This window comes from Pteropus medius, unplaced genomic scaffold (genome assembly GCF_902729225.1).
Source record: "Pteropus medius unplaced genomic scaffold, Ma_sr-lr_union100, whole genome shotgun sequence".
NCBI lineage: Eukaryota > Metazoa > Chordata > Mammalia > Chiroptera > Pteropodidae > Pteropus > Pteropus medius.
In genome coordinates, this window is record NW_024349227.1 from 244,620 (window position 1) to 259,549 (window position 14,930).

Consider the following 14,930-nt stretch of genomic DNA (forward strand, 5'->3'; position numbering starts at 1 on the left):
GAGGAGAAGTCTAGCTGAAACTCACGTTTGGGCACAGAGATGAACATAGAGCTGGACTTAGGATGTAAATAGGGTGGGGATGGGAAGAGGCTGAGGATGAGGCTAGGGCTACAGATCAGGATAGTGCTGAGGTTGAGGGTCGGCTGAGGCTCAGGCTGATAAATGGAATGGGGCTGGGTCTAGAGATGAGCATGAGGCTGGGCTGGGGCCTGGGCTGGAAAGAGCACTGGAGTTGGAAATGTGGCTTTATGGGGGCTATTAAATGCATCTTAAAACATGAGATGAGGCTTCTTATACATTAACTCCCTCTCCCTGCAGTATCTGGAGCCCTGAGGATGCTCCCAGAAGTCAAGCTGGAGGGAATCCTGGGTGGGTCCATTACCATCGAGTGCCCACGTCCTGAAACATCCATGAGGCTATATCTGTGCCGGGAGATGGCCAAGTCTGGAAGCTGTGTCACCGTGATATCTAACAATCACTTTGTCAGGAAAGAATACAAACACCGAGTCACCCTCGAGCTCTGTCCAGATGAGAATCTATTCCTAGTGAAGGTGACAGAACTGACCAAGAATGACAGCGGAGTATATGCCTGTGGGGCAGGCTGGCGCACAGACAGGGACAAGACCCAGCAAGTCACCCTGGATATCCACAGAGGTAGGTGTCCCATCTGATAGAGGCTCAGCCCACTCAGAAAACAGTTCCACTTGGGAAGGCTGGGACAGCCATCAAACTGTAGCAGTCCCCCAGACTCTTATACTATTGTCATATTAGCCAGTCCAGTAATAATTAGGATCTGTACAGATGAAACCTCATAGAGTCAATTAACTTCATGGACCACAGAATTTTCTATCCAAACAAGACAGTTGCTCCTCTCGTGTTATTAAATCCATCCTACCCAAGGCGTGAGAGGGGTGGGGGCTGAGGTTGAGGAGAGGCTCTGAGACTGGAGGAAATTGGAAGCAAAAGGACATAATAGTCCTACATAATTGTCCCATGAGAATTATCATGGATAAATATAAAGGAAAGGCAGTCGTGTCTCAAGCCTTATTTGTAGGCCAGACTTGTTACTTTATGATCTGATTCTTTCCATATTTCTGCTGAATCCAGCCTGTTTCCTTTTCTCCGCTGACTTCCTCACACACACACAGCACTAATTCAACAGCCTAAAAACCCAGTGGTTTTACAGGGACCGTTGACTGGATTAGAGTGGAAGAGTTTTTCTTTCAAGGAAAGCCCCTGCCCTATTCTTTTTCTGCTCCTCGTGGTGGACCCTGCCCTAATCCCCTCACCGCCAGCCACTATGGCTGAGTCAGCTTCAGTTCCTACCAAGCATCCCTTCCCCCAAACTCCGTCTCCTCCAGGGTATTATACCTCTTGCCTCCAATAGAGTATGAGCCATTCTGGGAAAAGGAGCCGATACCTGAGCCTCCAGTATGGTTTCAGAGACTTATACAGATGCCAATGACCTCTTGGCTCCAGATGCCTGCACCTGCCAGTTCTTTCGAATTCATATCCAAAGGTCAGTTCACCAATGCTGGGGTAGAGGAGGTGGGGGAGGCGATGCAACATTGTGAAAATGGAGGACTGGGTTCGTGTTTAGTTCATAGAGTGGTTGGCAGATAGGAGCTGGGGCTCAGCCTTAGGAGAGGGCATCTCCCTGCCATCTACTTTCCACGTGCTTTAAGCCCATCCTGCAGCCTGGACACCTGGGCGCTCTTTGTAGAATTAATATCACCACTAGGTGGCACTACAAGTGATGAAGGTTGTGCTCCATTCACAAAATGTAGCTCCTTCATGAATGACTTCCGGAAACAGGGCAGATGGTTCCCAGCTGGAGGTCATTAAGCTTCCTTCTGCCCACAGGGCTGTCTTCCACTTTCTGGCACACAGTGATTTTGACAACTCTATTTTGCAATAAAAAGATTAATGATAATACCTTTACATTTCTATATCGTTTTCCTGTTTTAAATGCATTTTGACATTTGGTATTTCCATGATATCTTCACATCTACCCTGTGAGGCAGATACATTAATTGAACACTGTTTCACTAGAGGAAACACTTAGTATCCTGCTGGGTACTAAGAGGGATAGTGTAACTGCGCACATTACATACTCAAGGTTGAGACTGACAGGCATGGGATGGAGAAGAATAGACAAGCACATGGCAGAGTGGGAATTAAACTACAAATAAAGTTTTCTCCATGCTCAGAGGAGGGCAACTTCTTCTGCCTGGGAAGTCAGAGAAAGCTTCCTGGAGAAAATGGCATTTGAAGCAAATATGGACAGGATTTACTAGGTGTAGACAGCATGCTAAGAAGGCATTTCAAACCAAGAGGGATGCGAGAACAAAGCAGTTAAGTAAAAGGGAAGAGTGTTTTCAGAAAAGAGATGGAGACCCAGTCCTGCTGGAAACAAGAGTGTGTTAATGAAAGATCGCTTTTTCCTGCTATCTCACCAGTAACCACACCAGCTCGAAGGACCGAGGTCTTGACAACACACCATCCCTCCCCCACCACTGCAATCACCCACCGTCCTCACGTTTCCAGAGCGTCTTCAGTGGTAGCTGCCAAGCCCACAACCCCCTTGCCATCCACCACAGTCTCAAAGACCTCAGCACCGGAAAGGCTGCGCAGGCCCCAGACAGCCAGCTACAACCAGCACACCAGGCTTCACAGGCAGAGGTAAGAGGCCTCCATCATCCAGGATGGGTTAGAAACCAGGCAAAATAGTTTGGAGTTAGGAGACCCACTAATATCTTCCTGAAATGATTACCAACCAAGACCCTTCTTGGCCTTGTCTCTAGAAGGCCACACTGAAATACACTATCTATGAGTATAGCACGTTAACTCATGAGTCCTCTCAACGTGAATAAACTTGTCAGTGCCCCAGCAGGAGCATTGCAGAAGCAAGATCCAAAATTTTCAGTCACTCAGCATTTATTCAGATATGTTTCGATGGGGAAAAGCTAAATGAGAATAAAATTAACTACTTAACTATTAACTGCTAAAATTACTTTCACATGTTTCCTTAATTTTTCAATGTGGCGACTAGGAAAATTAAAACTACATATGTGACTCACATATTTCTATTGGACAGCACTGGTCTCAGGGCTGGGTACAATCCAGAAAAGTGCTTCGATGGACCACTAGGGGGTAGCATTAGAGCAGGCTCCAAAGAAAACCTATAATTGGAATTACTTTTGCCTAAGCGAAGATAAAGACATTAATTAGTAAGGAGAGGGACCTCCAACATCATTTGGGTTTTATAGATGAGGAAACTGAGGCCATGAGAGCTAAGTGGTTCCAAATAGAACCAGGATTCCTAATTCCTAGTTCAGAAAATTACAACAGCCTACTCATGGAGAATTCAAATCAATTCAATCAACATTTTCTTACTATGTACCAGGCATTGTGCTGTATCCTACAGATGAAGAAAAATGAAGACATGCAGTCTGGGTCTTATCTTACTAACTAATGCAAATATAACTTTGACGACAGCTGTACCCAGTAAGAATACAAGAACTGGGGACAGAGAAAGAAAAAATTGATTCTGGTTTACCAAGACTGGGAAAGAAAAGAGGACTTATGCACAGGCCCTTTATGGAAAGTAAGATGTCTATGTGTAGAAAATGGGAGACAGGACTTGTAGGCAGAGGAAGCACTGTAAGAAAAACATTCCCTTTTCCACAGTTAGAAGAAACTAACTCACTTAATATTTGCAATAATCTTGTGAGGAAACCAAGGTGCAGAGAGCTAGAAGGGCATCTGACATTTATTGACTGCTGCTTAGACCAGGTGCATGAGGTTCTTATTCACTATTCGGTTCATCTTTAAGCAGTTCTGTGAAGTAGGTTTCACTAGACTTATTTACCAGAGAAATGAGGCTCAGAGAAGTTAGGAGACAGTTAGGAGAAGTTAGACAGCCAGTAAAAAGCTGAATCTGAATTTGAATCCAGATCTCCTGACTCCAGAAACAAGGCTCTTTGTTGGGAAGGGTGAAATTCTGTTAACCAAGGGACAAACTGTGAGCCATCTCCAAAAAGCCACTCAAGAGTGCTTCTTTACTGACTTCTTCCTCCTCTCTCCCTCCCCTTCCCTCTTCAGAGGCTTCAACCATGGTCCAGCGTCCCAGATGGAAGACCAAGGATTTCATATGCTGATCCCCATCATCCTGGGCCTCATCCTTTTGGCACTTCTGGGGCTGTTGGTGAAAAGGGTCATTCAAAAGAGGAAAGGTGAGTGGCTTGGGGCTTGGTTAGGGGGAACTGAGTGTCACAGAGAGCCCAGAGTATTCAGACCCAGGAGCTTTAGATGAGTGGGCCTGGGTGTGGGGAACAAGGAAGGGGGATGAATAGTCTGGAAATGAGGACGAGGAGGAGAGCGTCTTGGGCCCTTGAGACTTCAGAGGAGGGCAAGGCTGTACTTCATACATTCTGAGCATCTACACATCAGACAGTACCGAGCCCAGGGGGAGGGAGGCAGCCTTTACTTTCCTAAGACCGGAGCATGATCCTCTGATGCCACTGTCCTCTTTCCCTGTGGTTTTGCCGAGAAGCTCTCTCCAGGCGGGCCCGTCGACTGGCCGTAAGGATGAGCGCCCTGGAGGGCTCCCAGCGGCCCCTGTCACAGCGGCCCCGCGTGTCTCAGTGGCCACGCTCCCAAAACAACGTCTACAGTGTCTGTCCCTCAGCATTGTGGGGAGGTTAACTCAGAAGAAGCTGCGGGTGAAAGGTCTTCTTGGAAGGGAGGAGAATACATGGGAACAGGGGGGGCAGGGCTGAGGGGACTAGAGGGTGCTGAGGCAAGGGAAGGAGGATACAGGAGCACCAGGGTGGTTTGTTGAGCATGGGTCATGCAAGGAACCAGGAGGAATACAGCAAGGGTCAGAGTGCAGTAAAAGCAGGGGAGGATGGAGCCTGAGTGGTTGGTGAAGTTACACAGGGGGAGTGGGTACAGGAGAGGCTACCCAGAGAGCAGGGGGTGGAGAAGCAGAATGTCGTTGACAGTGGTGTGCCAGGGGGTACTAGGCAGGCAATCAGGCAAGAACTGGAGTTACAGAAAGCATCATAGCGGCAGTGCTGAGCTCCCTTGCCTGCCTACCTATAACAGGGAAAAAGTCCTCCTCCCAAAGGCTTCAGGAGGCTGGGGGTGGGATGGGCTCCCGGCCACGCCCTCATCCCCGCCTCCTGTTCCCCCAGGTGAGCGGGAGGCACCTGGCCCTAGCCCTGGAAGGTCAGCGCCATCCGCTCCGCCGCAGGTAAGCTCTGCCGCGGCCCAGATAAGCCGCTGCGGCCTGACTGAGCGGCCCCAGACGTGGGCGTGGACCGAGCTCAGTTTCTGGAGCCGCGAGTAAATCCGGCGCCGGCCTTCCCAGCAGTTCCTGGGCGGAGTCGGGAAACAAGTTGTATCGGTTTCCTCCTTCTAAGGGGTCTAGACCGACTGCACAACAGTGTGGTAGACTTAGTTACTTGGCTTTTAGCCAAGCATTTTCATGACAAATGAGTGCTCAGGAGAGGCTGGTGGATGGTAACTCCAAATATGTGAAGGGCTTTCACGTGGAAAAGGTTCAATTTCTAGAAGGTCTTAAACGGGTAAGCTACCCACTTTCATCTGAATATGAGGAAGAACTTTCTAGTAAACTCTCTAAGATGAGAAGAGTTAGCTTACCCATCACTGGAGGCAGTTAAGCCAGGCCTAGAGGATGACCTGACAGATGTCAAGATGTGGAGAGGGTTCAATGCCTGGGGTAAGGAGGGCTCCTCTTAAAATCTAGGAATGGACATAGAGAACTTGTGTTTTTACTGATGGCCAGTGGCCGATGGGTAAAAAGCCTTTAAACTATCTGTTCGTCTTTGTTTTCCCAAATTAAGAAAAGATTTTATTCTCTAAAGTAGCCCACAGTAGCTAAAACACTATTTCCTCAGGAACTATGAAAAACTAAGTGTGACCTTTTTAAATTAGGGTATAGACTAAGCTAATGCAACAGACCCTAAACCACAGGGCTCAGATCAAAGCCTGATTTCCTCCCAAGTAAAAGCAAGGACCAGAAAGAAGTGGCCTAAGCCATGAAGTCATCCGGGGACTCAAATGCCTTCTGTCTTGTTCTTCCACCATCCTCTGGAGTCACCTGGTCCATGGTCAATGGTCAGTAGCCAGCACCATGTCTGCAATCCAGCCCATAGAGGCAGGAGAATGCTTCTTTAAGACCATGATCCTGAAGGTTCACACATCACTTCCTCTCTCATCCCAGTGGCCACAACATAGTCATGTAGCCACACCCACCTTCAAGGGGGCCTGAGAAATGTAGTCCCTGGCTGGGCAATCATGTGCCTTGCTAAAAAGAGGAGAGTGATGCCCAGTCACAGGTGACAGCTCTGCCACAGTCACCTCCAGCTTCTTGTGCTCCCTTCACCCACCTCTGCTAGAGAGTATTCTCAGTAGTTTAGGTAGGTCCAGCAGTGCCCATCTGCTCTACACATTCTACCCTTACACACACCCTTTCCTCCTGAACTGTCCTGTGACCACACATGTCCTCACCTGGGCCTGTAGCTTGCTCGAATTTTACCACTCCTCTCTACTCGAAACTCTTATTCCCACTATAAGGGACAAAAATCTTGAAGGAACAAGTTCACGACAAGGTGCATAGGATTAATGACTGAATATTTTAAGCTTCACAGGGAATATTTTTAATTTTTTAAGCCAAATAAATTAATCTCAAATGCTGAACTATAATATGCAATGTTATAAAAAGTAACAGTTCAGTGACTACTTATTGAGTGCCTACTGTGTTCAGGGGGCCGGACTTCTAGTACTCAGCACTTGTGCTTAAATATGTGACCATCTGCACCACAGCCTTCTTGGGTGGTTGGTACAATAAATGTGCCATGTTAGGGTCATGGCTCAGCCCTATGTCCTGAGAACTGACCCATCCTTAAGGCAGATGATTCTGAAGTTTCTGTCTGATGATGAGAACTACTGGGCCCACGTGGCCCACTGCCTCCTTCCTCTTCACCACCCAGCCCCTTCCTGGAATGAACTGTCATGCCACGTCACAGCCTCTCCAAGCCCTTATAGAGCTGCAGGGGATGACTCACCCTGCTTCTGAATAACTCCCTAAGAAGATGCATATTTATTATTCAAGTCACATCATCTAATCCCAGAGGGGAAACTCCTCCGACAGCTGGGTCTCTTTCAGATTGGTGCTTATCCCCCTGATTTTAATCTGAACCCTGTTTAAGGAATTTCCTGCCCACGTTAGATCTAAGTAATTTCCAGTTATCTAGGGTGAGGTGCCACCCTGAAAATCCCCAAGGCTGAGCCTGGGGATACTAAAATCTGCCTGGAGAGATACTAAAATCACCCAAGCCAGATCCAGTGATGCTTCTTTGGTTGTTCCCAGGTGTCTGAAGCTCCTTGGCCCCATGTCTCATCTCTGAAGACCAGCTGTGAATATATGAGCTTCTACCACCAGCCAGCTGCCAAAATGGAGAACACTGATGACTACGTCAATGTCTCCTGCCCGACTCACCCCTTCAGCTGCCCCCCTGGGCCCAGACCTTGGTGCCAATGAGTCCTGTTTGTCTGCTGGTTTTCAACACCTGCTCCATCTGTTTTTGGAGCCCTCATTTCCTCCCACATCCCACCTCAAGTCTCATCCCTGTCTGTTTGCCCTGAGCATAGCTCAGCTACCCCCACACCCCTCCAGCTCTTCTTGCACATCTTTGCAACCCTTTGTGGTTTTCAGGTGAGCTCTGGCCATGCCGAGCATTTGGCCCAATGCCACCTGCTTCCTTTCCAAGCCATGTAGCAGGCTGTGGGATTTGCAGACTGTCTTTGATCACAGAGTTTTTGCTGCCTTGGCTCTAGACCATGTAGCATCGGGATGTAGCATAGGTTAGCTGTTGCTTCTGGAACTCTTCCCAGGCCTGGGCTTCACACCAATAGAAGGCCCCTGGTCTGTGCCATGAAGATATGCTTCAGCCTTGTGAGCTAGGAAGGGGTGGGTAGAAAAGGCCCCTGGCAATGTTTTTGCCTTGATCTTAAGGCTAGCACTTACTAGTGAGCTTTACTTGTCTTGAGTCCTGTCATAAGGGAAGTTTATTTTGATGTGATGAAGGACTCTAAATTTCAGCACCATATATATCTCCCTATATCCCTAAATCCTCTTTACTCTAAGTCTCCCTCCCTTGATGCACATAACGACCCTGATCCAGCATTTTCCCTCTTTTAGAAATAGATTTTATCCCTCTTCCATTGCCTAGCATTGATCTTTGTGCACTTACCTTAATGTTGGTCTATTTTAGCAGCAGATAAGGAAAGAATGAGTAAGATAAGAAAGAAAGGGATGTGAAGTGTGGGCAAGAAACAAAGTGTTTAATGAGCCTGCTTTATGTTGGGCACTTAACACATTACATCTTTTATCACTTACATTCCAAACTGGTGCCCTTCACCCCAACTCCAGTGCTCTTTTCCTGGAGATACCATAAAGAGCTGGTTTCAATGCTCTAATGTTCAACGTTATATCCCAGCATCCCTCATTTCCCTCAACAATTCAAAGACAGACAAAAAAAAAAAAAACAGTTTATTAAGCATTTACTGAGCACCATCCACTGTTCCATGTGGTTCCAAAGATCATGGAGAATCAAAGAGAGGAACAGAGAGCTGTCTCTGCAGCCTTCACAGAACTTTCTCTCATAAATAAATATAACATCAGCTAAAACACTGATGGGATTTAAATAGAGTTGTAATAAATACGGGAACCTGCTTTGTAGATTATTCACAGCATTCCAGGTAACCTTCCATTCCATGACTGTCTTTGGGACCACTTAAAGAATAAAGTCTTCGAGGATAAGCCTGGACCAAGAATGGGACCCGTGGTCAAGGGTGTGAAGTGCCCAGGGAACATTACAGGAAGGGTCACTCTTTTGAAATGACATGGCGGACAAGGAGGGTATTCTGGTGTAGGCATTCAGAGCTGGTAGAATTTCTGCATCCAGGTCAAGAGAATGTCCACTTCTCCAAAGGCTTTGGTCTGAGCTGCTTCTATGTCCAACTAAAGGGGAAAGAGAGTTGAAGATTTGCCATGTTAGCCTCAAGCACAGGTTTCTTTTCCACCCACTATTCCCAGAGCTGGCCTGACCACATCATGGGCCGTGTCACCATTGGCGTGGCCTCTGGTGAATTCACCTGCCCATCACTTGTTCTCCATCTATGTGTGCTGTCTGCTTTGGGAGTGAGGACAATGAGCCAGTGGGTAGCAGTGAGTTAGGAGCAAGGAAGAAGCATCTGGAGCCCCTGACAACAGGAGCCATAGAATCCTCCTGAGTCCACTCTGCAGATGAGGAATCCGAGGCCCAGGTTGCTCCTTCCTTTGTATGTTATTGCTCTCCATTTATTTTTAGTCTGATGTATCTGCTCTTTAAAAAAAAATGATCAAAATCATATATGTTTGGGGGGCTTGGGTTGAAATTTGGATTTTCATTGTCGTCTTAATTTGGGAGAAGGTAATATATTTTCCCATGATTTTTTCTTCTCGCAAACTAGACCATTTAAGCATTATGAAAATACCATGTACGGGGGTGTGTATGGGGAGGGTTACGGGCATAGTCTCCCTTCTCCCTCACTTCTGACTCTAATTGCCCTGCTCAAGTACCCGTAAGCTCTCTCACAGGGAAAATTCCCAGTAGTAAAATCATCTTATAGGGAAATATAATAGCATTTTAATTTAAAACTGGCAGGAAAATAGACCATGTAGTTTGTAGTGCTTATGCAAAGTATATGCTAAATTCATGTAAAAATACATGTGCTCCTGCTAAGCCAAGTGGCTTTTGGGCAGGCCTGGTGGAGTCACCTGCATTATATTTTGCACTAGATCTCTGAAGCATTCTCCTGTAACGGTTCGAGCAAGCCCTCCGCTCCTGGCCTCAATTACCTGTTTAAATGCCCCCTGGAAGAGCAGAAACCGCCTGCGTGCACTCTCACTGATGGAGAACATCTCATTTTCCTGCTGAAGAGCAGAAAAAAAATTGTAGCAAATATTGGGTAGAAGCAGAGTCAAGCCCCCTCATGCTTCTTCCTTGTGATGCCAGAGGGTTTCCAAGGCCTAAGAGGACAGTGCTGAACCCACAGCCTCAGGGCAGCCAGTGCTGAATCCCCCAGTGTGGCAGGGCAGCCTCTGATTCTCACAGCCAGGTGGGAGTGATCACCCCATTTTATTGGCAGGAAAACTGAATCCCAAAGAGGCTGAGCACCTTGCAAAGGGTCAGTCAGCTGGTTAGAAGCAGAACTAGACTTGAAGTTAGACCTGCTGGTTTCCAGAGCCTGGGCTCTTTTCCATGACACCCACGATGCCCTCTTGCAGAATAAAAGCCAAGATTAGATAAGGGAAGAAAAGTCCTCTCAAAACATGTTTCCCCGGGGCCCTGGGCCCAGCTTTGTTCTACTCACCCTGGGCTGCAGTTTTGATGCGATGAAAATAAAATTGTTGGCCAGAGTGGAGAATGACTTCAGGATCCGGAATTCAGCTGCCTTCTTGTGGTAGTTCTTGAAAACGGTATTCAAGTAGAACTTCAGCAGGGCACGGATCAGGTAACAGCTTTCAGTGTCCTGGGGAGGGTCTGGGTCACCATAGAGCCGGGACCCCTGCCCACCCCAGCCCTGGATGAACAACCCGCATGTCGCCAAGGCAAGATAAGCACAACAGAGGCAGGGACCTTCTAGATGTTGCTAAAGATCAGATCTGACGGAGCCTCCAGGAGCCTGGAGAGTAGAGCCTTTAGTCTACAAGAGGAAACACAGACCCAGGAGGAGAATTCACCCAGGGTCACACAGCTAGTCAGGGGCAGACGCTGGCCTAGTTCCCAGGACTCCTGACTCCCCATCTGCTTAATATTCCTTCTTCTACACTCCATGACCTCTCTAATAACCATGGGAGGTGATAGACACTGCAGAAGACCTAGAATTTGGTGGTTGAGAGTTGGTGGGGAAAAGGACTAGAAAGAGAAGAAACGAGGAGAAAAAAACCCACATCCTTGAACACAGGGATTGCATTCTAGCCCTTTTAAGCACCACAGAGTGAAGCTCAGCACCTGCAGGGCTCAGGGCTCAGTACCTGTGTGCTCACTGACTAGATGGAAGATGAGAAGACAGGGATGGATGAGGGAAAAAAATGGAAATGGAAGAGACCCAAGCAGACCCTCACTGGGCCGACACAGCAAAAGAGAAATACAGACTGATGGCAATTCTCTGGCTAAATGGAGACAGGTGTTTATGAGCCCTAATCTCCACCCCCTCCCCATGCCACCACACACATTGCCCATATAACCCAGATCCTGGGTGATGACCCCATGCACTGACTTCTCTGGCTCACTGCCCAGCCTTGTCCTTGGTAGTCCCAGCCTAAGGCAAAAGCGAAGTCTTCTGTCAACCTCCCCAGACAACCCCTCAGCCCCACTACTCACAGAAGACCAGCCACACCTTCCCCGAGATCTAATTACCGAGACATTCTGCAGAACCTCCCTCCGCAGTAGCCGGATGCTTGTGATGTTATCCTGAGCTTGCTTTGGAAGCAGAAAGAAAAGATGTCTCAGGTTAGGGGAAGCATAGAAACCAGCCTTACAAATGCATGCTGCTTCCCTAGACCCCCCAAATCTATCCAGTCTGTGAGATCTCAGAGGCCAGAGGGGGTCCCAGGGGCCCTAGGCTGAACTGGTCCCTAGCGTAGAGGTGTAAGTTCCAGCCACAGAAATCCCTAAGCTTGGTCCCCAGGCACAGATGGACTCCTAGGAATTCTTAGAGCTTTGACCAGGGACCTATCTGATTCCCTTGGTCATTTGAGATAGGAGGAAATAAGCCTATATTGTTTAAGAACCACTAGGGGCAGAATTTAACCTCCCTATTCCAAGAAAGTGGGGGGCGCTGACTCCTTCATCCTTGGAGCTTTCCTTGCAGCCCTGCCATTCATTCCAGTTCTTGGATTTGGAGTCAAAACATCATGGAGAGGAAGGAGCTTTTGAGTTCCTGTGTCTCACCTCTTCATTGTGCAAGTAAGGAAACTGATGGGGGTGGGGAGTGATGTACCAGTTGGTTTCAAGGTCAAGATCACGTATAGGTGTCCTGTCCCCAGAGGGGCACTCTCCCCTTTCCAGGCTGCCTCATTGGGCTCCCTCTTTCTGCCTTGTATCTGGATTGTTCTTTAAGGAGCTGAACGTATTTATGAAGGCACATATTAAAGCACTTTCAGGCCCAGGAGAAATCCACAGTCCCATTTTACAAGCTGTTCCATCCCACCTCAGCAATAACCATTCTTTCTACCTTTAAGCCAAGGTGTAAACAGGTGATAACAGACTAGCAGGAGCCTGGCTAAGCAGTAGGTGAACGCTCCAGTGGGTGAGTCTCAAAGATTTCCCACGACTTCCTATTGGTGGAGTCTCATGCCCTCCTGAGACACAAATGAAGCCCAGATGAATAGGCTCCCTTCTTTATTCCTCTTGGACAGTGTTTATGTTACTGTAAGCTGACGACATCTTTTCGAACCTCAGTTTCCTCATGTGCAAGAGGACATATGGGCCTGTAATGCCTCTGACTTCACAAAGTTATTATATAGGGAAATGATTAGCAAGCTACGAAGGGCTCCATGATCATAAAATATTATCCTTCCCCCGCAGTAACCCCTGCAGCTGGGTCCAGAACATTACTTCACTCACCACAATGTCCTTCATGGCTTGGAAGGCCTCCCATAGTTCCTGGAAATCTACTCCCTTCACTCGGCAGGACCCGAATTGGAATTCTTGGCCTTGGACCCCTGGTGCCCAGCTCCAGACAAGCAGGATGAAACTCAGGCAGGGGAGGGCAGCCTTCTGCATTGGAGAGCCCATCTGCAGTGAAGGAAGTATTGGGAGGATCCTGCTGGAAGAGAAAGAGCAGCCCACTGAAGCAGGCCCACTATGCCAGGAATGGTATACCCAAAGCAATGTTTCTTGGCTGGGTCTGGGCCGGCCTTGGGATACACACATGGGAAACCTGAGACTAGGGTGGGTTCTCAGTGTTAAAATATTGCAAACATGGTGCCCTGCTGTGGTGCATTGGGGCAGAGCAAGGGTCTTTCTGCCCCTACCTGCCCACTCCACCGTGGCCATCCATATCACACACACCTGGCATCGCCTTCCCTACTCCATTACAGTTCTCTCTAGCCAATAACCTGCTGGTCAGAATTTGACCAAGAAGACTGGAGAAATGGGAGGTGCCCAAGAACATGTATAGGGAGCCCAAACTTGGGAGGATAGAGCTTAACTCGGTGTTTGATATCTGAGTTCTGCCCTTAAGGCACCAGATCCATGTGGGCAGGTTTTCTCCTCCTCCCACGGGAGAAAGCCATCTTTGACTCCTCATCACGAAGGATCTGAGGGATTAATCCTGGCCCAGAGGGAGGGGCACAGACAGTAGGTTAGAGTCACACAGTCTGCCACCTCAACTGACAGTTCACTTTTGACTCTAAGAATTTACTTTTCAGTTAACCGAACGAGAGGGAGGAATCACATTTCTGAATGAATCGTCTTTAAAACTTCCAGTAAAGTGCCCATTAGGAATGACCATGCGAAGAGGCCCCAAGTGAGAGGAAGGCGACCCATCAACTACTCGTCGTGACTCTGCGGAGAATCCCTCCCCCTGCCTTCTTTACCCTTTGCTTTTCTTCTCTCCCTCCCTCCCTCCCTTTCTCCTTCTCTCTGTTTTTTCTTACTTCCTTCCACAACCATTTAAGGACCTTTCTTATTCCAGGCACAGGTCTTACACCTAAAGACACTCAGTCTCCCACCCCAACACTGGGCAGGACGATGGGCGAAGACCTGTGTCTGGAATGACTGCTAACATGGGCAGAGAAGTGGGGCGCGGACCTGGCACCCAGCATCCTCCGTTCAGCTGCTCTGCACGTCAGCCTCTCCCTCAAGGTCTTTCTAGTCTCTTTTTTCAAACTCCACAGGCTCTGCAGCCTCACTTGAAAATTCATCTCTGGGCCTCATAATCTTCCCGCTCTACCTCCCATCTGGCCTAAATTCTTTTTGGTGTTAAATCAGAGAAAGCGGCTCCTCTTCCATAGTCATTTCTTATCCTTACATACACCCTGAAAAAGTTGACTGCCATCCCCATCCCCCCATCCATTCCCAATAAGGCAGCAGTCTAATGCTTCAAAGCTAAGTACTCAGGAATTCCCCCATTGCTCACCTCAGGGCCTGGAAGGGATGCTTGAGGTTTGCTGCTGGGAGGTGGCTGGCTCCCGTTACAGAGGGGAAAGCTGGGCAGGCACCCTCAGCACCCACCCATCAGGGGTGTAACTGCAGGCAGAAGGTTCCTGTCCCAGCTATGGGTGTCCTTTCAAAGGTAAAGGCCTGCAAGGCTTTGTGCAGATTCATATATATGGGGGGTGGGGGGAGGGGCAGAGGAAGAAGACAGAGGTGGAGAAAGGGAAATTGGTCATGCTTTTTCAGAGAATTACTTCATTGCCTAGTCACCCTTCACTTTAAGACAATAGGCAATGGAGAAAGCAGCCCCTGAGGTGAGATGAGACCTAGGTCTGAGTTCTGGCTTTGCCACTGGCTGTGTGACCCAGGGGCATGTCTCCTAGGTACCCTGAGCTTTGGTTTCTTACGTATAAAATTAAAACAAACAAAGGAAAAAAGAAAAAACCTGCCCTATATCCCCCAGAGGCAGGTATAAGGAGCAAACAACACAGAGGTGCTTTGTAAACTCTATACACAAGTAAATACATTATTACTATGCAGTGTACACCAGTCTCTTTTCTGTCCAAATCATTCAATAATTATGTCTTATTAATAATGGGACAGTAACCCTGAAGCTAAGGAGAGCCCATACATCTTTAATTGGTCAGGGATAGGAATTTTAGGAGTGTTTCCTGACATGCAGCCACCTAGGGT

At 48.0% G+C, this 14,930-nt stretch overlaps 2 protein-coding genes across 2 annotated transcripts in view; one reads left to right on the top strand and one right to left on the bottom strand.

Moving 5' to 3' along the window:
- FCMR (Fc mu receptor) overlaps window positions 1-8,577 on the top strand; it is a 14,138-nt gene extending 5,561 nt beyond the window's left edge. The window contains exons 2-9 of the mRNA XM_039881719.1: window positions 319-654; window positions 1,388-1,519; window positions 2,460-2,682; window positions 4,105-4,235; window positions 4,556-4,689; window positions 4,971-4,995; window positions 5,199-5,257; window positions 7,400-8,577. Of these exons, the coding sequence (XP_039737653.1) occupies window positions 319-654; window positions 1,388-1,519; window positions 2,460-2,682; window positions 4,105-4,235; window positions 4,556-4,689; window positions 4,971-4,995; window positions 5,199-5,257; window positions 7,400-7,570 (1,211 nt within the window). The 3' untranslated portion in view covers window positions 7,571-8,577. The remainder of the gene's footprint in view (window positions 1-318; window positions 655-1,387; window positions 1,520-2,459; window positions 2,683-4,104; window positions 4,236-4,555; window positions 4,690-4,970; window positions 4,996-5,198; window positions 5,258-7,399) is intronic.
- Window positions 8,569-14,354, bottom strand: IL24 (interleukin 24). Its single transcript, XM_039881717.1, has 6 exons — window positions 14,316-14,354; window positions 12,705-12,906; window positions 11,496-11,558; window positions 10,447-10,605; window positions 9,932-10,006; window positions 8,569-9,052 (listed from the first exon to the last, which is right to left on the bottom strand). The coding sequence occupies exons 2-6, from the start codon at window positions 12,873-12,875 to the stop codon at window positions 8,969-8,971; spliced, it is 552 nt and encodes a 183-aa protein (XP_039737651.1). The 5' UTR covers window positions 12,876-12,906; window positions 14,316-14,354; the 3' UTR covers window positions 8,569-8,968.
- Window positions 14,355-14,930: the final 576 nt, after the last annotated feature.

Bases quoted from the DNA above. Each gene is read 5' to 3' on its own strand.
- IL24 (XM_039881717.1), bottom strand. From the start codon at position 12,875: ATGGGCTCTCCAATGCAGAAGGCTGCCCTCCCCTGCCTGAGTTTCATC. The intron at 11,559-12,704 runs GTGAGTGAAGTA...CTGCTTCCAAAG, and splicing joins AAGCCATGAAGGACATTGTG to CAAGCTCAGGATAACATCAC. The intron at 9,053-9,931 runs GTAATTGAGGCC...TTTCCCCTTTAG, and splicing joins TCCAGGGGGCATTTAAACAG to TTGGACATAGAAGCAGCTCA.